Genomic DNA, 23,659 nt, shown 5'->3' with positions numbered 1-23,659 from the left:
CAGATTGTTGACAGATTTGGCTTGGACTGCATGGCTGATGACCATTAGCTGCACCCCGTGATTCAAAACAATCAAAAGTGGATTAAGCCTTTATATTACTACTGTAAAAATCACTGTTTCCTTTTAGTCTTTGTCAGAAGGAAAATATTTCCCCCCCTTTGGCTACAACAAACCTACTGTCCATGCAATCATTTCTCAACATTGCAAATACACTCACGAATAAGTTACAGTTTTTATCATTCGCTTTGGCTCAATTCTTGAATGAGAATATGTTTTTTTCAAAACAAAAATTTTGCTGTTCACAACAGATTTGAATTTCTCATTCATTCAAGCAAATTGCACGTATTTTGTCTACTGCATTTTTTTTTCAGTGTTGCAGGGCTGCAAAATTTCTGTTCACTGTATATGACTTTACATGAAAGATCAAAAGTGAATTTTCTGTTTACAGTAAATGTAACACATTGCTACACAAACACATTTACTGTATAGCCTACATACACGTGCATATCCTGTTTCTCTGTAGCTACTACGGTACTGACTTATCCCAGTAAACGTTGACCTACTGTTGAAATGGAAATCTAAAAAGCTCAGCGCGATACACAACAGCATTCTGGCAGACAAAACTGACATTCTTGTATAGTACATTAAGCAGTCAGTGTAAAAAAGTAGAACAAAACAGAGATTTGTATAAGTAACATTTCCAGGGTTGACTGCCATCATTTGACAAAACTACTTTTCATTTTGGTGGCAATGGCCAATTTACTGACACAATAACTAGGTTTTGAAGCATGAATAAAGTGTTTTGGGTGAGTTACTTTCTGAAAACATGCAATAGAGTTGTGATTTCCCACAAAACAATTGTGACAATTGCACTTACAGTTTAGAGAATGTTAAGACTGTTTCGAAAAAGCGATTGAGAAAAACTGTAAATAGTATATCTGCAAAAAAACACAACAAAACAAAACACTGTATTGGCCCAGTTGGCCCATGCATGCATACTTAAGGCCTACTGCAAGCCAGTTGTAAGCGGCACACGTGAAGTAAAGATAAGGTTGGCGCTCTCACTACTTCCCCAGGCTCCATATCTACGCTCTTCTTGGACCACATTCTTCAAATGACTGTTTGAGAGTGAGAGACGGTTGGGGGGTTGGTGGGGTGGGAGAATTAGTTTTCCTCTTTCTGAACTGGGCAGGGCTGTTAGCAAAAGAGTTTTAATTGATTTTGAAGTAGTTGCTGTTGGGAATGCCTCTCACCGTTAAAACATGCTTGACACACAGAAATCCAAACAGCTTATTACCACATCAAAGGGGGCAACCGCCCTCTCGCCATTTGTGGAAACCGAACCGCCAATTCTGATGACACAGAGCATTAAAAAAAAAATGTTAATTTATGAATTTCCCTTTAGCTGTGTTGAGGTCATCTTATTGAGTATGTTTGGGATAGGCAACAGCCATATTATCCTTTGGGGGGAGGGATTGCAGCTTCACGCTTATCATATGCAGAGAGGTTGAAGGGGAGTACATCATCATAGCAGGGTGTGTGGAGTAAAAAAAACAAACTCTCCCCAACAAAACGTATGATTGGATTTTGTCAGTAAGGTATTGGAGTTTGTTCATCCTCGGAGGTGTTTATCTGAGCGATGTGTCGCTCACTGTACAGGTTCAGTCATGTGTTCTCTGCAGCTCTGATATCAGACAGTCTCATGCACAGCGTGAGGCTCAGCTCTGGGATAAAGAAGCTGCTTACCAACAGAAATACCAATTACTGCACACTGCATCATGAAGCCTAATGGGCCTGCTGTGGCAGAGAGACGCTCAGGATGAAAGACTTGTAAGTTCTGTTACGGTAAAACCTGTATCTCAGCCCTCAGGAGCTTGTTTTAAGACCACAGCTTTTAGGGCCTAATGCTGCACGAGGTTATGATAAAGCTTTATCATTATGTAGCTTTCCTTGCTCAGCTAACAGTGCTAAATATACTGTGTATGGTTCATAAACAGGGCAGCATCTGCTGTTAAGTGACCGTAAACCAGGATCTAAACTCACATAAGCTACTACTTTTTTTTTACACACAGAAAAGCGAGGCTAAGCGTGACAAACATGCTGGCGGGCTACACGCTTGTCTCCTGCTCGAGGTTCACCAGGGGTTTGCCTTTCATGTTAGCTGTGACGGTAGCAGATTTGGCTATCTCTGCTGTAAACAGCTTATTAAATGCGGAGAAAATATTTGTGTTATTAAAGCGTAAAAGAAAAAAAAAAGAAGAAAAAAATAGCACCATCCCTAGTAAGTTGTAAACTGTAAATACCTCCATGGTCGGTTTATTCTCCATAGACCTATATTCAACTTTGAGTCAGAAAAAAGAGAATTTAAAAGATGACAGCATTTATTTCAGTTTAGGAAATGGTTTAGGACAAGTTTACTGGGCGATCTGGTACTCTAAAGAATACAACTTTAAAAGATAAATCAGCAGAGGATTACACAGAGTGGAAAACTGCTGCTGAGATGCTCTGTATGGGTGAAACTGTCAAGCATTCTGCACTCTCGGCCACACCCCAATCAGCGATGTTTTCAATCAGCTGCAAAGAAGAAAATCACATGCTTTTACATCTCTGATTGCAGTGTGGCTATAGCGGTGCACAGTGATTTCAACTTGCATTGCACCAGCAATTGTCTGCCCTATTTAAATCAGTGTGGATTTATTCTTTGACTATAGAAAGCAAGATAAAGAAAGACTGTTGTACATTCACAATAAAGTATTACAGTATACAGTCACCCCCATCAACACTACACCAGTAGCATGCAATTCAAATGCTGCTAAAAAAATAATAAATAGGCATATTGTGCTTGTGCCTGCCGGGTAATTTCCATATTCAAGGTTGCAAACCATAAATGAAATAAAAAGAGCAGCTTCTGTGATGGCTGCATCTGCACTCTATGTAATTAGGGCGAGACTGGCAGATGATGAATAAAAGAAAACGTCGCATAAAAGTATCATGGGACCTCTCATTACCTCCATCATGACTTTGAATCTGCCTTTGGAGTTGGAAAAAAAAAAAAAATGACATTACGTACACGTGGACGTGGACCAGACCATTTCTGTACCCAGGGGGCCTCCTGTGTCACACTGGAAGACCCTGATGATGTGTGACAGGCCTGCCTGCCTGAGTGTCACATCAACCAGCTGCTGAGAAAGAGAGAAGCTGCATGAGAGAGAGAGAGTAAGACACACCGACAGATATAGACTTTAAGTCATTTAGCTTCAAATTTATTCCTATACTTACCATGATGGAACAGATACTGAGTGTCACAGAAGATGCACAAATAAGGATCATAAATTAGATAGAACAAGAGATTAATGTCAGTCATAACTGGTTCATTCACAATTATTTATTTTTCGCTTACTTACTGTGAATACTCTCAAGGTGTTGGTTACCAAGGCAGCCACAGGGATCTGAAAGGGGGATGGTAATCAAATCCTCTATTTTAGTTAAGATGATTATGTACACATTAGGCATCTATATACAGTATACAGTATATATTAGGATATTTTATCCCAATTAATGACACGATTGTCCAATGGCGATTAATCTCAAATGTATTGCACATTTTTTTATCAGTTGAAAATGTACCTTAAAGGGAGATTCATCAAGTATTTAATACTCTTATCAACATGGGAGTGGGTAAATATGCTGCTTTATGCAAATGTATGTATATATTTATTATTAGAAATCAATTAACAACACAAAACTATGACTAATATTGTCCAGAAACCCTCACAGGTACCTCATTTAGCATAAAAAAATATGCTCAAATCATAACATGGCAAACTGCAGCCCAACAGGCAACAACAGCTGTCAGTGTGTCAGTGTGCTGACTTGACTATGACTTGCCCCAAACCTCATGTGATTATCATAAAGTGGGCATGTCTGTAAAGGGGAGACTCGTGGGTACCCATAGAACCCATTTTCATTCACATATCTTGAGATCAGAGGTCAAGGGACCCCTTTGAAAATGGCCGTGCCAGTTTTTCCTTGCTAAAATTTAACTTAAATTTGGAGCGTTATTTAGCCTCCTTTGCGAAAGCTAGTATGACATGGTTGGATTCCTTATGTCTTGTAGTTTCATATGATGCCAGTATATTCCCTCTACCTTTCAAACTGAGCTCGCTATAAAAATCGCAAGTTGCGTTAATGCGTTGAAGGAATTAGTGGCGTTAAAACAAATTTGCTTTACATGTTATTGTCGCGTTAACTTTGACAGCCCTAATAAATTCTATGCTATAGCATTATTTCTAATTAGAAGTGTAAAAGAATATGTTTTGGTAAAGGAGGTTGTGCTTCACCAATGGGATTCACGGTGGAGGGCTAGACCCAAAGTCCAATTAGCATAAAAATTTGATAGGATATCACATTTTAATGCTTAAATGTAAAGGAATGTATTGACTTAAAACGTGCTCGGTGAGTAAAACATGACTCATTAAGTGGACATGTTTGCATTCATGTGAATGTGTGAACCTTTCATGGCCATATGAACGCTCTGAACTGTGCATATGTATCATAAGGAAGTGCATATTTGTATGTGTGTATGGTTGCAGATATATACAAACATGAGTGCTGTAAATGAGCCAGGCCCTTGGTTGAACTGTACGGTGTTTGTCAGCTAATTAGCAACATGAGTTAGTGCGACAGCAGTTGGGGGAGCACCTCACACGCAGAGAAAAGCTGATGGGAGCTGATGGGCGCAGCGGAGCGTCGTTGCTGGTGACTGAGGAAGAGGAGGGGGATGCGATGACAGCTTCTAAACCGCTGCTAATGAAGACATCAGCTCACTAGCCGTCAAAACTGGCATTATGGCGTGAAGATTATTGCTCAGACAGTGCACGAGAATCGTCAGATGTACACATGCCGGTGCAGAGAACAAAAAACATTTGTGCCTGTGAACACACAATTATCTCACTCCAGTAGGGATGCTGGTGTCTTGGTGGCATTGCAATATATAGCTATAGTCAAATGTGCAGAACTAAACTAAAGAAAACAGTAAATACAATCAGATTGGCTCTGTTTGTTTGATGGAGCTGTCTGCTTTCATCTGAGTCTTTCTTACTGTATTTGCCGGCTTTATTTGGGCATGCATGCAGGCAAATACGGTAATCCACAAAGGCTGGAATAGAGTGGCTTAAAGCAGCAAAGGCAGCTGAAAGTTTTTACTTGTTTTCAGTTCCAGGTTTTTCTCAGTTTGCATGGTGTTACCATGACAATTTGAAGGCTATTGTGCTGGGAAAAGAACATACATCTCATGTGAGTTTCATACTGGCGTAGGTGTTTATAATTAGAGAAAATAATCATACATGGCTGAAGAAAAAAAAAAGTTCTGCATGTTAAATAAAGAACGCAAGACCGGTGACAAGAAATATATAATGTAGTATAGAGATAAGTGGCATAGAATTCAATTACACGAGACACTCTGCAAATTAAGTGTGGAGGAAGATGCACAGACACTAGAGATGGATTTTCTAAGTAGCTAACAGCAAAACAGTGACAGCAATCTCTGTCTTGGTCTCATTCCTCTCACAAAATGTGCAACAACAAGGTGGTTAAAGCCAAACCGACCGTGACATTTATTCCCCCTCTACCTTCCAGGAAAACATTTTGGATGCGAGACCCTGATGGCCACTGAGTGTGAGGAAAGCCTTCAATGCCACGGGCTGATATATTGGCTGATTAGCAGCTTGCGTGGCCTCTGCTGATAGAGTTCGCTGATAGCTGCAGAACTATATCTGTTGACCGGCTCTGAAATACCCATGAGCAAATGTTTTGGAGGCAGTTGACATTTTCCTCCGCTCCCGCATCCCTCAGCTAAGAGGCCTCTTCACTGCAGCGGCTCTGTCTGTATCAAAATCAGATAACGTAAAACTGTACACACACACACACACACACACACCAGCTTAGCTGTTGTTTTCCCTTTTCCTCACCCAGGAAAGTTCACATCAACAGCTTCAGTCAGAAATCACAGTTGTGCTAAATTGAAACGTCTGACATCTCTGACATCATGCTACTTGTGTCTCCTTGGTGATGCTTGATTCAGATTGCCCTCGCCAGCATGTCATCTGCGAGCCAAGTAGATGCATGGCAACTCCCACAGTGTTAGTTATCTCCTTGCCAGGAGATAATGAGAACGGCTGTGTGTGTGCGTGAGTGAGTGAGTGTGTGCATCTATGTGTCTGTCCGCGGCTAATCTCGCATACTGCTGCACCGTATTGCATAATATTTTGGGTGCTCATTTATGGGTGCATGCTCATGGGACCGCTTGTAATTGCAGTGACTCACATGTTCTCATAACACCTTTTACTGCCTGTTTGATACTGCCGTTGATTGACTGGTGACTCCTCACTCACTACTCTTAACTGGCCCTCGGTCGCAAGTGAGACACGCAGCTGAGTGCATTGTCGCTGCTCAGCCAGTGACACAGTGGGAGAAATCTCACTTTTATTCATTTAGACGGTGTGTTTGTCTATCAGCTAACAGCTAACGGGAGTACACACAGAGCTGAGTGCATCGCCGCCGTTGCTCTGCTGCCAGAGACGCAGTTATTCTGAGCCTTTTTATTGGGCATCAACCTCACGTTTACACGCGTATTGTCGAAAAAGTAGACTTGAAGCCTAGAGAAGGAGCTGAGAGGCGCACCTGCATACAGCCGGTGGAGACATCTGCATAGATTACAACGACAGCATATCTGTTGTGTGAGAAGTGCGTGTGAAAAACACGTGTGATACACTTGAAGTGGTTAGCCAATTGTGGGTTTTATTCATGCAATCAAACATTGCAGCAGTGGTTGTTGCAGACACACCTGCACTCTATGGAGTGCCCCTTTCTAGTTGTATATGCCATCAGTTATTCACACTGGGCACCTGTTTCTGTCACTGTCTCTTTGATATAAATGCCCAATGATTTATTAAAGAGGACTTCTGAATGATTCTAGCATGAATGATGACAGTTATGATAACGAGTAGCTGCGAGGCTCGCACCACAGGAAAGCAGCAGTCTCACAGTAAAAGCCCCTGCAGTCCAATAAAGACGCATCAACGTTGTGTTTGTTTTATCATTCTATTATCAGCTCTGGAAAGTGTGTTGAATGTAATCCCAGAACGAAAAATCTATTTCTTGTTTGTCAGTGAGATGGAAATGTCTTTGCTCGCTTGTTAAATGGAGTGGTCTGTGGAGAATAGGAGAGACGGAATGACAAAGGAGAAACACGCTCAATCAAGAGTCAGTCAAGATTCATCGTTGTATTCATGTGTAGCCCACCGGCGCAATAATATCATGTAAAAAAAACAAAAAAAAGCAGGATTGATTTCATTTTGACACATGAACTTGTCATCATTTTCTGCATTGTTTGGTCTCTGTTCTGTCAGAGGAGACACACAGCACCACTGTAAATATGATTAAAGGCAGCAGCGACAGCACAACACATGCACATGCAGCACACAGACATGAAAGACACATGCATACATCGGTAAGTTACATTTTCATAACAAGAGGCGCGCAGATAAAGCAGCTTTGGGGTGTTCAATCTGTGCAGAGAGCCAGTGTGTGAGAATACAGCTGTGAAAGAAAAAAAATGGGAGCTCAGAGTTTGTTGAGAGCTCCCTTGACAGGGAGCAGAACAGGCTATTACTTCATATTGCACCATTTGAGCTGTTTTTATTTTGGACTCTCCAGCTCCTTCTACCAGCCGACGCTGTCTCTGGGGATAACAATCAGGCCTCGACAAGAAAAGGCAGACAGCTCTTAACAATTTAGAGAGTTGTACACAGTTTGTGTGTCTATGTACTTGTGTGTTGGGGTGGGCTCGGATAAATGAGGTAATTCTCTCTTTGTGTTTGCGTCAAGAGACTGTGCCTGTCACTCGTGCACAGATTGCTTCGATTTTTCGCGATCGCTGCTAATCCGGGTCACAGCGAGATGTCACCCTCTCACCTTCACATCCTCACTGACTTCCAGCCTCTCCACCTGGATGTCCAGCTTTGTAGGCATTTTTGTCCTCTATTCTCTCACACATAGGCTACATATTTGCTCACGAAGCGATGGGTGCTGCACTGACAAGCACTTTGACTCACCCTTTGACTCACCCTTTTCTATATTAACCTGTTGACGACTACATGTCTCTGTCGGTTAGGGTAACAATAGCTCCCTCTAGTGCTGGCAGATGATAAGACTGATGTGGAGAGACAACAGAGAGTAAAACTATGTAGCTCTCAGTTCAAGCGAGGAACAGAAGGCAGTTCTGTCAGGTCCGTGTCCTCTCCATGTGAGAATAAAAGGGAATATCAAAGGCAAGACGAGGTCATGGGAGACTAGAGAGGAGTTGAGGGTATAAGCAAAGAGACTCAGTGAGCTGAGGTGAGAGGAGGCGAGAAGTACTTCAGAGAAGACTTTGCGATTTCAAGAGAGACGTTACGTAATTCGTGCAGATGGTAGTTTGAGTATCTCTTTCCCCTTGTGTCGCCCCTACCTCTGCCAGGACACATTATCCTCTTGTTCAGGAGGGTTGAGGGCCAACTTTGATCACACAGTGAGTGTGTGGGTGTGTATTACTCATGTTGTGGGGACATAAATCTGGTTACACAGTCACGTTGTGGGGACTCGCCATCCTTTTGGGGACAAGATGCACATCCCCATAAAGTAAATCATTACATTTTAGGGTAAAGACTAGGTTTAGGTAACCCTAAACCTAGTTTAAGGCAAGGAAAGGTTAGGTTTAGGTTAAGGTTGGGTTAGTGTGTGTGTAACAGTACACTGTTAAATGCACACATACAGAGCCATAGGGAGTCTTTGTTTCAGACAAAAGAAAAGCAGGATGCAGAGTAGCCCACAATAGATCTTTTTTTGCAGAAGACATTTCGACTTCTATAACCCTCTGAGACCCACAATGGACCCGTTTTTGTCATTTAGGTGGCTAGAGGGGGTGTTTAGGGAGAGATAGAAGGTCAACTATATATGCCACATAGAAGTGGTGTACATCATCTGAAAGCTGGGAACCTGAAGATTAATTTGAGATGCAGCTCAGCACTGTGTGTCAAGTTGTTCTTGTCATGAATCAGAAATAAACATGAATTAATTAATTAATTATTTAAAATGAATTATAAAAGTGTTTTAGAACATTATGCTCAAAGTATGTGATGGCCAGTCCCATGCTCACTTGTGTATGATAAGTTGTTGCAGCAGTTTTTGGGTTGAATTGAACCATTTGTTACACAGATATGGTGCTAAATTTGACAATTTTTTACTAATCAATAATTGATAGAAAATGATCAGTAATCCCTCCAAAATACCACATTAAGACGCCAAGACCTTGAGGAACACCATAGAAAAAGCCATGCTGTGATTTGGTATCAAAACCTTTTGAAATTTGGAGATTTTCCACCCATGGATGGTGAGCACTTCTGTTCTGGAAACTGCTCAGACACCCCCTCATTGTCAATATACATAGGAGGGCCATCCATCCTCTGAATGCTCTAGGTCTCTAGTTTGTGGCTGTAAAGTTTCATGAGGCTATGATTATCTTAGAGGTTACAACAGCTAATTGTATACAGTGAGGTAAAATTTAAAAAAAATGGTCTGGGATTAACATCATCACACATGAATACAGTTGGGCTCATTGGATCCACAAGAGTCTCAGCTTTACAGTGATACCCAATTTATGCAATTCCAAGACTGTTTAGGGACTCCAGTATGCAGAAATATTCAAATATACCATTTTTATAATAGGCGAAAATAACCCAAATACTGCATGCTAAAAACTGCATGTGATTATCATAAAGTGTGCAATCGCAGGTCTCAGATGGTTAACAAAAGAGACTCGAAAATCAGCTGGTAACATGCTGATGTTTAAGCAGATATTTACCATGTTCAGCATCTTAGTTTAGTGTGTTAGCATCATGCTAACATTTGCTATTCTGCAATGATGGAAATGTCTTTTCTTGCAAGTATTGGACAAGTTGAAATTTTGACCACATGATGGCACTAGATAAACAGTCAAGGGATTACCAAAGTTATTGCAATTCTCTCTGAGGGCAACATGAATGTGTGTACCAAAGTGCATGACAAACCATCAAATAGTTGAGACATTTCACTCTGCACCAAGATTGTCAACCTCATGGTGGCACTAAAGGATAAGTCAGGGGATCATGTAAGTTGAATGATTCATGTCCTGGGAACCACAAATGTCTGCACATAAAGTTGTGCCATCATCAAGCAAATGTTGACATATTTCACTCGATAAGGGACAAATGTAATGGTGGTAAAAGTCATTAGCATTCATCCTCTGAGCACCATGAATGTCTGGACCAAATGCTATGGCAATTCATCAATAGTTGTCCAGACATTTTACTAAAAAAACAAAAATGCCTTTACACTTCATGGTGAAACTAGAGGGAAAGTAGGAAGATGTGAAACCAATACCATTGATGATGGCAATGTGCCATTTAGGCGTGTTAATAAACCAGATGGACAGCATGCCTAAATGGACTGCACCTGGGATTGACAAGTGAACAGGTAGGCTACTGAAGTCGCTTTTGCTTTCACATTAATAACCTTCTTTTAGTTTCACGACAGCTGTTTCTTTAACTCCAGGTACTGCTGTGATGTCGCAGTCCAAGTGGTATACCTTAATAGCAGTGGTTATGTACAACGTTCATGCTCCTGTATAGTTCAAGGAGCTGCAGTTCAAGATGTATGGAACAATGGCGACATGGTTTTCATAAATCTAGTCCATTCATGGCACACGAAGGACAGAGCATTATGCCAAATCAGATCTGGAGCGAGATCACAGCAATAGAGATAACCGGCTCAAAGCATCCAGCTACATGCTGGCAAACTGGGAACCAAAATGTCCTCTAACACCTATGAATTTCGGAGATTTGGAAAAAGAAGGATTACAAATTCTGCTTTGCGCTTCATGCACTGCCTCCAACGTCAGAACAAGAGCTGATGAAATGATATGTTAATGTTCAGACTTTATTACGGCAAACAGCATGACGAGGGAGTTGTAGCATGGCTGCCGTTGTGCACTGTAGTTTGTCCCCGTTAAATCTGGTCTTTGCTGCATAGACACAAGCATTGATTTGCCTCCCAAATTCAATGTTTCTTTGTTTGCTCTGACAGGCATTGCCATGGAAACACGAGGCAGTGGAATTACAGTAAAGTTAAGAGGGAGGCTGTAAGACGGAGCCAGTCCACCAGACTGTGAAGGGCTGGTATAATTCAAGACCAAAGACAGCGCTACATGTACATCATCTCTCCGGGGCTGAGCCTGCCTTAAAGGTCCTCAGTGTACTTTTAGTCTCTCCCATCTTTCAGAAAAACACTGTTAGTTTTACCTTAAGTTGTACATAACTGGTGTACACAGTCATCGGGCAAGAGCATTTCTCTGTATGGGAGTAATTTGGTGTCTGTGCCTGTTTCCTCAAAAGTGAAAGCAAGGAATGGATTCTATTCTTGTCTCTTACACAGATGGGGTGTTAAACATTGATAGGGCTATGCAGGGAGAAAGACAGAGAGAGAGAGAGAGAGGCTACTTTCCTCTCCTTCCTTAGTTTTGATTTGATTACGCTCCAACATCCAATTTTGTTGAGTAGAGACATCTGTTAAAATGCAGCAACTGCATTATGGCAGAATGTATTCTTGTGTATACAAGGACAGTCCATCCTGTGTTGGACAGTGACACATTTTTTTTTAAGTTAAGTGCTGACTCTAATCTTTAATTGAGGTGCTGTAACTGTAGCCCATTCAATGCGTTATCTGCCAATTTTAGGGGATGATTTAAATATGTAAAATTGGTTGCAAATAATTTACAACCAATGACAAAGTGAGTCTACAGCAAGCAACATTTGGTGGTGCTGTACCATAGACTGTATATAAGAAGAGGACACTACCTCGAGTTCACCAGTTCACCAGTTCACCAGTTCACGAGGTCACCATCTTGGTATTTGGTCGTCACCATGTTGTTTGCAAGCAGAAGTGACACGAGAGGGTGGAGCTAAGCACAACCGAACACTGAATAAGACATTTTTAGGCGACCAAAAGGGTGATAATTAACTTTCATGAACTGAAAACACACTGTGAAAGGGTTAAAGTTGTAAGACAAAAACAGGGACAACTCCCTGACCGGACAACGCCGTGGTAGCGATCTGTCAATCACACGGTAGCCATGCCCTAAAGCATACCCTGCTTTATGGTCTATTTGACTCTAAATGGGACCATAATTTACTAAATTAACATCAAGCTGTATTGAAGAAGACTTGAAACTAACGATGAGACCATAAACTCATGTGTACAATGTTTACTGAGGTAATAAATCAAGTGAGAAGTAGGCTCATTTTCTCATAGACTTCTATACAATCAGACTTATTTTTGCAACCCGAGGACCCTGCTGGCTATTTGAAAGAATGCAAATTTAACTTCCGAATTGGCTTCACTTTGCAGAACCGGAGGTTGCCCACTATCCTCTACCTGCATGACCTTGCTTGTTTAGGTTGGTTTTACCACCAGCCTGGTCTTCGAGAAATGAAAGACACTTTGATCCGCTGCATTGTCCTACATTGTGGGATCTTGTATAAGAAAAGTGACAATTCCTACATTGTTCAACCATTATGGATGTAAAAGACCCTTGAAAGTCAGACATTTAAAGGGGACCAATTATGCTTTTTCCTTTTTCTTTAGTGTATTATATAGTTTTTTTTGTGCATGTAAAAGGTCTGCAAAGTTGCAAAACCTGAAGTCCACGCCAAAGGGAGTTACTCTCCCCGACAGAGACACTGCTCCTGAACTGCCTGAAACGCCTTGTTTGAAGTCCTGCCTTTTCTTTCGTAACGTGGTGCTGTCACCAAGTAACACACTTTGCCTGCTGACCAATTAGAGCAGACTGGGCTTTTTTGGGGGGAGGTTCAGGACCTCAAACAGAGCGTTTCAGACCTAGGGTGAAAAAAGGTGCTGCAGCACAGCCGATATGAGAAAAGTAAAGCGCTTTTTGGACATTAAAGCATGTAAACATGTTCTAGTACAAACCCAAAATACAAGTATGAACCTGAAAGTAAGCATAATAAGACCTCTTTAATATCATCGTAAATGTTTAACTTCAAATACAGTGTGATTGAGTAGCCAAAACAATTAAAAACGTTTCAGCGTTTTATTTCACATGGGCTCAGTCAGCAAGCGCACACTCCTTGAAGCACACTCATATATACACACACACACTGTGCACGTCTCATCATTCAGAATCACACACAAATGAAATGTTCGCATTGACAGATTTCTACTTCCTTTGTACGAATGTGACCTCTGTCTGCCCAAATGCTTGTCACATCTTAACAGATTTGCACGACACACAGTCGTCATGTGCTCTTGCAGAACCACAGAGCACTTCCCGGTTGATTCATTGCGGTGTTACTCGCAGACAGAAGTTTCACATCTTACCACATGTCGTGCTGAGCTACTCCTTCAGACATGCTATAGGCTTTGACTTCTCCCCATCAAAGACAGCCTGGTATGTTGCTACATAAAAAAGAATCTGTCAGTTGCAGGTGTGAAGCCACTAAGTTGATCTCGTGCCTCGTTCAACTGTCCATTGTAGGCAGTAAGAAGCTGGTGATTATGCTGGCGATAAATTTTAGCTTTTAAAATGAAAAGCGCTTGTTTAATTTTAAAGGTTTAATCAATTTCATTAATTCATAAAGGCAAAATTATTCCCAGCTGCACAGGGAGTAACATATTTTTTTTATGGAACATTATCAACAGATTCATTTAAATGAGAATTATTGGACTTTAAAAAAATATGTACACTGCAACTTTTTGAATTATAAAGCATTGCATATATTACATGGCACATAAAAAATGTAAATGCATTTTTCCTCTCCTCTCTTCTGGTCTACAAGGTTCAGATCTCTCCGCTGGGTTTGGTGTTCAGAGGGTGCTCCTCTGTCCACAGATCTGTGCCTGACTTTTTTCCTCCTGAGCCCTTGCCCCAGCACATCTTCAGCACCAGTAGGACTACGACCAACAGTGAGCAGATGACTGTAGCTATGAGAATCCCCATCCACATATTCGACTTGCATTCTGCCTCAGAGACGGCATCTCCTGTAAAGAAGAAGACAAAAAAAATACTTTACTGGCGTCTATGATTTAACATGACTTTCAAACGCTAGTATTTGCTGAGAGATTCTGCTATTTACCTTCTGCATAGACATTAACAGTCAAATATCCTGACTTTTCCACTGCAACGTTCATCCACCCACGAGACAGAGATGGGAGCCACTCTTCTACCTCACAGAAATACCGGCCACTATCTTCAGGACTTGGCTTCAAGACTGTGAGGCTGAAGTGGTTGGGTAGAGGGTGGCCAAATCTTAGCTGATCACCCTTCCCAAACCTGTCTTGAAAGGTGGAGTTGCGGTATGCTGTGAATATGGGTTGTTCAGTTTCCGTCTCTTTCTGCCTTAACCACGTGACCTGGAACTCAGATTCCGTGCTGGACTGTTTGGTGATGTGACAGGGGATAAGGAGATCCTGGGAGCTGCTCATATTCAACTTCTTTTCTTCCTTCAAAATGGACAGGTTGTTTTCTGTGTAAAAGCATACAGGTAAAAAAGATGTCAACTCCTCAGTATTTCAATCCTGGCTTTCCTTCCTGTCCTCGCCACATCATTATCTCAACTACCGTAGTAGCTACCCTCAGGCCAAGCTAGTAGGTTAAATTCCTTTGGCGGGAAAGAATCCAACAGGAAGATTAGGAGGCTTTGCAAAGGGCAGAAACCGAAAACACAACAAAATGAATCTGTAATACTAAAAGAGCAGAGCAAGTAGGGCATATGTACATAAAAAAACAACATGCATAAAACCATTAACACCACAAGAGCAAAACACATGAGACCACCATTAAAGAAGTGGTTATTTTGCTGAGAAACAGATGTGCGGTTGTGCAACACAAGCCATGAAAAATCCCCATGCCAACACCCAGCCACATTTAAAAAAGCTGCCTACAGAGCACACTGAAAGATTTGATCATACCCGTAACGTTTACAGTCAGCGTGATGGGCCCAGTGCTGTCTGAGGCCTTTTGCTGCCAGCGACCTTCATCCAGCTGATATTGCTCCACCTGGCACTGGTAGGTCCCACTGTCACCCTCACGGGCGCTCTGAATCCCCAGAGAGAAGCTGCTCTGAGTGGGCCTGGAGAGACGAAGCCGCCCCTGCAAGCCTGTGAGCTCTTGGTTCTTTGGGTAACTCAGCAGGCCCCTGTGATCAAGCTCCACCAGGGCTTTTGTGCTTCCATCGTGTCCAGTGTACAGCCAAGCGATTTTGTAGAGAAACGAAGGGCCGGATGCACCTGAGGTGATGTTACACTTGAGCTCCACCTCGTCTCCCTCCATGGCAGGCAGTGGCTGCTCTTTGTCTAAACTAAGGTCATTGGCTGGAGAATGAGAGTGAGCAGAGAAAAGAAAAACTTACTCAATCAAGACATTAGTATTTTGTCAAATTAATTTTGTTTAAAGCCCCTGAAAACTTCTGAAAAAATCTGAAGTATTTCTATATATTCAATGCGAAGTAAGAAAAAAATCTAAATAAAAGTTAAGGGGCCATATTCAGAAAACAGTCCTAAGAATTTTGGTCAAATAGTAATTCACAAATAACCTGACCCACTAGATGGTTTGTTACAGAGAACCATCCGAGAAGCCGTTATTGGAAACTGTTTGGAAAAGGGCAGGCTCTTTCAAAAAGTACTTGGCAGGTGATTGGATGAACCATCTGTCAATCAAACTCTGGACACAAACGCATTACTTGAAGCCTGACAAGATGGATTTTCGCGTGATCTCGTGACATGGCGAGAATTTGACTCCCGTGCAAAGTAAATTCACAAAGGCTTTCAGCACTAAAAAACATTTGATTTAAAGTGCTGAAAACATGCTGAAGATACATTTTGATTCAAATGTTGCCTAATGATGCAAAGAAATACATCACATTTTTCCAACCGAGCCACTTAAAATCAGCGAGAAAGAAAAGGACAAATGGATAAATATGGAAATATCTCATTTAAAATAAGCAAAACTGTTTGAATTTTGTTAGCACATAGTGTGTTCATGTTGGGCCTCATCGTGTATAGTAAACAGCTTGTTGAGAAAAGAAGTTTTCAGGGGACTTTAAAATTTACGCACTTCATGTTAATGATATATGTTAAATTCTTACTAAACTCTGGCTTTAAAACAAACTTACCAGGCTCAATAACTGTTAGCTTTGTGGTTTTGGACACTGGTGAGAGCTGATACCAGTCACCATGAGGATCTTGTAGGCACTCCACCACCTCGCATACGTATGAGCCACCGTCTGAGGTCCGAGCTTGCCGAATGCTCAACTCAAAACTAGGGCCCTTAGTGCGCTTCATGCTGATTCGCTGTCTTTGGCTCAGCTGAACCTGGGGTCCGAATGTCACCAGGGCGTCCTGGTCTGAGCTCACAATGGTCTTATTTCCTGCCTGTTGATGGAGCAGCCAGGTGACAGCGTAGCGGGAGGACGCGGAGGGTTCTGAGCTAACTGAGCATTTAATTTCTATGTCAGTGTTGATGTTTCTCGTCAAGGTGGGGGTGGTGGTCAATTTGAGCTTGCTCACTACAGGAGAGGGAGAAAAGTTAAGTCATATATGGTGAGAAATAAAGAGAAATAGAATGCACAGCCTGCAGCCTCACAAATCTCAGCAGTAGCCTACCTGGGTCCTGCACCAAAACAGCCAGCAGGTTGGACGGAGGCAGCTTCTTGTGTACATTCTCCAGAAAGACAGACACACTACACTGGTAGCTTCCTGCCTCCCTGCGGCTCGCGCCGTTGATAATCAGATAGTGAACAACTCCATTCTGATTGTTTTCTACTTTGAGCTGGTAGCGGTGCTGATCTCCAGACCAGCTGATGGCTCCGTCAGAGTACATCACCAGGATGTTATCTAGGGTCGAGGCATCACGCTGCAGGCTCCAAGTCAGTGTTATTGGCACACGTGGCCCTTTGACCAGGCACATCAACCCCACATCTTCTCCTACAGTCACTACGTTGTTGCGACTTTTCAGAGACAATTTCACAAAGGAATCTGTGATACAAATACACAATAGTCAGCATTGGCAAGTAAGAAAGCAGAAGTTAGTGATCATACAATCATCATGCAATCAAGAATGGTCACAGCAAAAAAGAGATGTGAGTAAAGGAAATTTACAAAATACTGTCTGTCTCTTCACTCAGCTTTTTCTCACACGTACGCATCATTTCTCAATATCATTTCCTTCTTTAAAACAAGTATATCTTTAGATCTCTCTCTCTCTCTCTCTCTCTCTAGATCTCTATATATCTAATCTAGATCTCTCTATATTTAATCTAGATCTCTATATATCTAGATCTAGAGCTCTATATATTTAGATCTAGATCTCTCTATATCTAGATCTCTTTATATCTAGAGCTATATATCTATATATAGAGATCACTATACATCTATCTCTATATAAAGTATCTATCTCTATACAGTATATCTAGATCGACAGATAGATAGATATCTATATAAAATGACCATTAATGCATTAAATATCCAGTATGTCTATGTTAACATACTTGTCCTCAGATAAAACTCAGAACTGAAAAATTGATTTTCTACCGCTTAATGCTTTACATTAAGCGGTAGAAAATCAATTTTTCGTCATTATATGCAAATATATGCAGTGAGGCACTCTAAAGTCTATACTTCAGTGCCATTTCAACAAATGCATGTTGACAAAACTTTAAGTCTAAAGCCCTGGAAGTGAACCCTACAATATCTATTATACCCTACGGCACAAAAGCGTTGGACAGAACAAAACACATCCTGAAGATTTGGTTTTTTTCATAGACCGTTATGTGAAGTTGGGCTAAAAGTGCAAAGTTTGTGCTGAGTAAAATCCCAAACTATTTTCCTCACAAATGTCACAGTAGTATCTTGTTGTGCAAACTTCAAATTTTGACCCGAGGCGGCACAAGAGGGGAGTCCATGTAGTGCTAAAATGGAAAGCGTTCACTCTGTGGAGCATGAATGTGCTCAGGAATTTTGATATTTCTTGCATACAGACAGAGAGACCAACTGGCAGACTGAGCAACATCCACATCCAAAGCTTTGCCATCATTCATTTGTCTTGAATAATATCACACGGAAATGTGTCTTACCTGTAGGAGCCACTGTCACAGCGGCATTCTGTGACTGGCTGTTGGTCTTGCTATTGGTCATCCATTCGGACACAGCACACTGGTAGACGCCTGCATCAGAGAGCGTGACTTCATCGAGCTCCAGGGTGAAGGTGTCAATCGCTGGACGCATTGCCTTCACTTTGCGACTAGTGAACTCCTGCGCTTTCTCCATAACACCCTCCTGACTTAGACTGACGACACTGGTGAACGCAGCCGCGGATGTTGATTTGCGTTGCCAGGCGACGGAGAGCTGACCTTTGACCCCCTGCACTTTACAGGTGAGCTCCAGCCTGTCACCTTCGTTAACACCACTAGTGTTTTGCATTTTAACCGAGAGCCCGCTTTCTGTGACGAGACAAGGCAACAGAAAGATGGCATGAGTGTGTTTGAGAAGAATAGAAAACACAGTAACTTCATTATAAATAATGTTATCTTATTAATATCGATAATAACTCAATTACAAAAGATAAAAATTTAACAAATCCTGGGTAAAAATTAAAATTAAAGAGGACCTATTATGTTTATTTTCAGGTGTATAAGTATTTTAGGTTTCTACTAGAACATATTTACATGCTTTATTGTTCAAAAAATGCTTCACTTTTCTCATACCGCCCAGTCTGCTCTGATTGGTCAGCTAGCCCACTCTGTTGTGATTGGTTAACCGAACCAAACTCTTCAGATTCCACTCCAGCTCCACTCTAACTAGCTTTGTTTGAGGGCTTGCCAAACTAGCTGCTAGGCAGGTATTATGCAAATGTGTTACTTGGTGACATCATCACGTTACGGAAGAAAAGGCGGGACTTCAAGCAAGGCATTTCAGGCAGTTCAGGAGCAGTGTATCTGTGGGGGAAGAATAACTCCCTTTGGCGTGGACTTTGTTTATACTTTGCAGACCTTTAACATGCACAAAAAACTATATAACAAACTAAAGGAAAGGAAAAAAGCACAAAAAGATAATAGGTCCTCTTTAAACTCAGTAAACGTCTTTCTGTCTCAGTCAGTATGGGCTCACTTAATGACTGACCTGTGGCTGAGATGCTGACCAGCTGGGAGCTGGAGTCCTGTGCTGCACCCGGTGTAAAGGTCCCATCTTGGCCTCTGTCCTGAAGCCATGCCCTACAGATATACTCCCCTTGGTCCTCGGTTCTGACAGGCTGCAATATGAGACGGTAATCTCCGTCCCCTGTCCTGGCTGCCCTGAGCTCTCCTTCCTTCACTCGCCCGCTGTACTCGGGCCCCGCAGTCAGAATGCCTGTAGGGCCAATGCGGGCCAGTTCTACGCTTCCCCTGAGCCATGCTACAGAGAAGAACCTCTCCTTCAGGTTCTGCGTGACTACGTTGCATGACAGCGACAGCTCCTGCCCCTCCTGCAGAGTTTCCGACTGCGCCGAGACTCTCACCACCAAAGACGACGTGTCTGGCGCCACCTCTACTCAAGGCAAAAAATAAGCACAGTGAGACACACACATCCTGTTAAGAAGCCACAACAACTGCGTAGAGGAAGAGCAAATGTGTCAACTCATATCAAGATCGGCTAATAGATGATAGCTGTTTCTCACCTCTGGCTTTGACATTCAGGGTAGTTTCCTCAGCATCCTTCTGTGCTATAGTGTACCAGGAGCGGTCAGGATCTTGGATCCACTCCTGAGCCTGGCAGTAGATCCTGCCTTGGTCAGACAGCTCCAGGTGAGCCATGTTTAGCTTGTACGTGGCCTCTCCCGTTTTATCTAACCTTATCTGTCCAGCTTGGTAACGCCCTTCAAACCCAGAGCCTGGATTCAGTGTGAAATCTCTATCCAGAGAAATGATAGGCTGTGCGTTGGCCTTGTCTTCTTCTTTACAGAGATACCAGGCGAGAGACAGGTGGGTGTGCTGGACGGTGTTGCTGGAGGCTTGGCATGTAAACGTGAGAGCATCACCCTCATTATAGTTCAGTGAGGTGGGGGCAGGTGATGAAACGCTGAGGGAGTTGTCAATCACTGCAGCACCAAATCAGAAACAGAGACATTAAAGTCACATCTTAAAATACAGCGATGTAGTTACATTGAAAAGTATTAAGTCTCGAAAGTAGAACAGTAGCTGATTACCTTTCACTTTTGTCGTAGCGCTGTAGGTTCCATAATAATCATGTCCTGGGGGGTTGATTACAGAACAGTGATATTCCCCTTCATCACCTTTCTCTAGGCTTTTTATCTCAAAGAGGACTGTGTTTGGAGTCAAATGCGTCAGAGTGATACCCTTGTTCCTCACACGCTGTGTGTACCCGGCATAGCCGAAGTTTGAGTTTCCGCTGCTGATGATGTTGATCTCAAAATTTGTATTTGCAGGCTTCGTAATGCGGAATTCAATGTCCTTTTGAGTGCTGTTATTGGCGAAGCCGCTCACATTGCAGGAGATGGAGAGCGGAGAGCCCACCATGCGGTACAGAGGCCCAGCCTGCACTTCGGTGTGCACACTGGCTTCTCCTGCAGACAATGTGGAAGTCGGTTGAATAGTGCAACTTAAAGCATCAGTCATGATTTACAGTATATAAGGGTGCTACGCTCCAGGGTCTACTCTTTGTTTTAGTATTGCATGGATACGTAAAGCAACACTCATAGCCTTCAAGTTGCTTTGCAAATTGTAAATTTTTTTTACAGTATATAGTGTGAATTATGTATTCATAAATATTCAATGAGCACCTAAATAGTGAAAAAATGTCAGTACATTTGTATTCATCCAAAAGAAAGGAAGCAATTACTGCTGCTTTTCCAGCTTTCATGACCAGTAATTTGTTTGTCTACATCAATTAAATTGTTATTAAAAAGACAGAGAGAATAACATATGTGAATCATCAATATGAATAATTAAGTTCAACCACAGAAATCTTTGCAAATATAATTAAATGAAATCATAAAAATAAGTCACCAAACACAGTGAGTATTTTGGGATCTATCAGATAAATCTAGCTCAATATATACACATGTATTAATGGTTATTATTACTTTTTGTTTTTTATTATAGTCAAGATGGACATAATGACAGACGCACAAATAACTATGTTCCACTTAAAATGCAACATCAAGTTTCCTGGCTCCACTTATTACCTCCTTACTTTAAAATGATTCTCTCTTTTCTGTTCTTATTTAGATTTTAACAAAATAAATACTAATATTTAACCACATTTCCACTCAGCATGATCACTCACTCAGCAAAATAGAATCCAACTGCAGGAATTCAATGTAAGCTACTTACCCCAGTGCAGAAGTAGTCCCAGACAAAAGAGCAAATTGGCTCTCAAAAGAGATTGCAGGGAACACTTCATCCTGAACCTGCCTCAGAAGTAACGCAGTGTTCACACCATAGCAGCTGTGGACAGTCTGTCTGTCTATCAGAGACAGTAATGTTTCCTGTAGGTAAGAGGAAGTCTGAGATATTTCCTGCATATTACACACACAGCTGCAGCATACAGTACATACTGTACTTGTGAATTTATTATTTATTTCATGTATATGTCTGTGTAGCCTAAATATGGTTTGACACCATTATCAATGTAATTCAAAATCAACTGGACAAAAATGACAGCTTTAACAAACTGAGAGAAACAGTCAGGTGAGCGCTCATGCTCTCTGCTGCAGGCAGCTGGTGATGCTCTCCATCCTCACAGATTGACGCCCCTCCATGTCTAAAGGTTTTTTTCACACTGAGAATACACTACACCAACCATTGTTTGCATTTTGTTTCAAAATAAAATATGATTAACTTCCGTTTTTTTTTCCAGAATGTGATTATTCATTTACATGATTAACATACAATATAATAATCCAATCATGCATCAACGAGTTGAGGAGATAAAGGACCTGCGATTGAATCGTGTTGCTAGGAAACAGTTTGGGTCCTAGTTTGACCTATTTCACCAAACATATAAAACAGGAAATAAGTTTGGACTCATTTAGATAGAGTTTGAATGGTGTTGTACATCTATGGATGGGGCAACAGTGCCACTTAGTGGAGAAGATGAAAACATTCATATCTGCTGCAGCTGTGTCTGTCATGAGAAAATGTGAAATAGTCTAGATCTTTTCATAAAAGGTAAAGATAAGATATGATAATACTTTATTAATCCCAGAGGAGTCAGAAGCACATAGACAGACTAAAAGGTCAGGGGGGGGGAAACTAATAATATTAGAATGAAATAAATACAAATAAAATTGGAAATTAGAGGTATGACATTAAAAATCTATAGATACAAAATATAAATTATGTACCTATAATAACTTGCACTTCATAAGAGAATCCTGCAAATATTTGTGCAGAAATCCAGCAGGGTATAAAAGTATAATATACATTATAATACATAAAAGTATAGTGATATACAGTATATAAATAAAGAGAGAGATATTATATAGCTAGATATGATATACACATACTGTATATATCAGATAGATAAATAAATAGATAGATAGATAGATAGATAATATAGCTATATAGATATTATATATTATATATTATATATGATTGATAGATAGATAGATAGATAGATAGATAGATAGATAGGTAGATAGATAGATAGATAGATAGATAGGTAGATAGATAGATATTATATATTATATATGATAGATAGATAGATAGATAGATAAATAGATAGATAAATATTATATATTATAGATAGATAGATAGATAGATAGATAGATAGATAGATAAATAGATAGATAAATATTATATATTATAGATAGATAGATAGATAGATAGATAGATAGATAGATAGATAGATAGATAGATAGATATTATATATTATAGATAGATAGATAGATAGATAGATAGATAGATATTATATATTATAGATAGATAGATAGATAGATAGACAGATAGATAGATAGATATGCATGCCTCAAGTTTGTTTTTATCTAAAGGTTTTACCAGATCCTACAGATTTTAACCTTTGTCTAATATATTCTGATTGCAATCATAGCTTACATAGAAGCTGTTTACTCTGTTGTGCAGTCTGCCCTTGATGACAGGGTGTAATATTATGGACTGTTTATCATGAAGTCATCTGTAACCTACTGTGTGATCAAGGATGGAAACAGATATCCTGCTCCCCCTGCTGTCCGTCACACGCTTGTGAGCGCTAAATCATGGTACCGGACTTCTGCTGCACCTAAAGTGGTGTTATTATAGTAAGGATGGCCTCTGAGCGAGGCGAAAGGCGTTACCACGCTTTTACACTCGGCAGCACAAATTACCGCAGTCTTGGAAAGTGAGGAGGGAGCGGAGGAGGGGTACTCAGTTGGTTGCAATCTGCAACCACACCACTAGATGCTGCCAAATCCCTCACACCGTACCTTTAGACTACTACTTACATAGCAGTCATAGAAATAATGAATATGTTATTGATTACGTATTGTTGGAGATAGCAGTTAAGAAAAAAACTTTTG

At 41.1% G+C, this 23,659-nt stretch overlaps 1 protein-coding gene across 1 annotated transcript; it reads right to left on the bottom strand.

Moving 5' to 3' along the window:
* Window positions 1–13,169: 13,169 nt before the first annotated feature.
* On the bottom strand, window positions 13,170–21,614 carry LOC119500805 (immunoglobulin superfamily member 3-like). Its single transcript, XM_037790747.1, has 10 exons — window positions 21,477–21,614; window positions 20,330–20,707; window positions 19,802–20,221; window positions 19,267–19,671; window positions 18,222–18,587; window positions 16,753–17,124; window positions 16,263–16,655; window positions 15,061–15,462; window positions 14,226–14,615; window positions 13,170–14,130 (listed from the first exon to the last, which is right to left on the bottom strand). The coding sequence occupies exons 1-10, from the start codon at window positions 21,544–21,546 to the stop codon at window positions 13,931–13,933; spliced, it is 3,396 nt and encodes a 1,131-aa protein (XP_037646675.1). The 5' UTR covers window positions 21,547–21,614; the 3' UTR covers window positions 13,170–13,930.
* Between the last annotated feature and the right edge of the window lie 2,045 nt (window positions 21,615–23,659).

This window comes from Sebastes umbrosus, chromosome 13 (genome assembly GCF_015220745.1).
Source record: "Sebastes umbrosus isolate fSebUmb1 chromosome 13, fSebUmb1.pri, whole genome shotgun sequence".
In the NCBI taxonomy this organism is placed as follows: domain Eukaryota; kingdom Metazoa; phylum Chordata; class Actinopteri; order Perciformes; family Sebastidae; genus Sebastes; species Sebastes umbrosus.
This window is presented reverse-complemented; position numbering and strand designations above follow the sequence as displayed.

Excerpts from the sequence above, each read along its gene's own strand:
- LOC119500805 (XM_037790747.1), bottom strand. The coding sequence starts at position 21,546 with ATGAAGTGTTCCCTGCAATCTCTTTTGAGAGCCAATTTGCTCTTTTGT. Across the intron at positions 20,708-21,476 it reads GGGACTACTTCTGCACTGGG|GAGAAGCCAGTGTGCACACC; the intron begins GTAAGTAGCTTA and ends CATTGTCTGCAG. Across the intron at positions 19,672-19,801 it reads CCTGAATGTCAAAGCCAGAG|AGGTGGCGCCAGACACGTCG; the intron begins GTGAGAAACAGC and ends TGCCTTGAGTAG.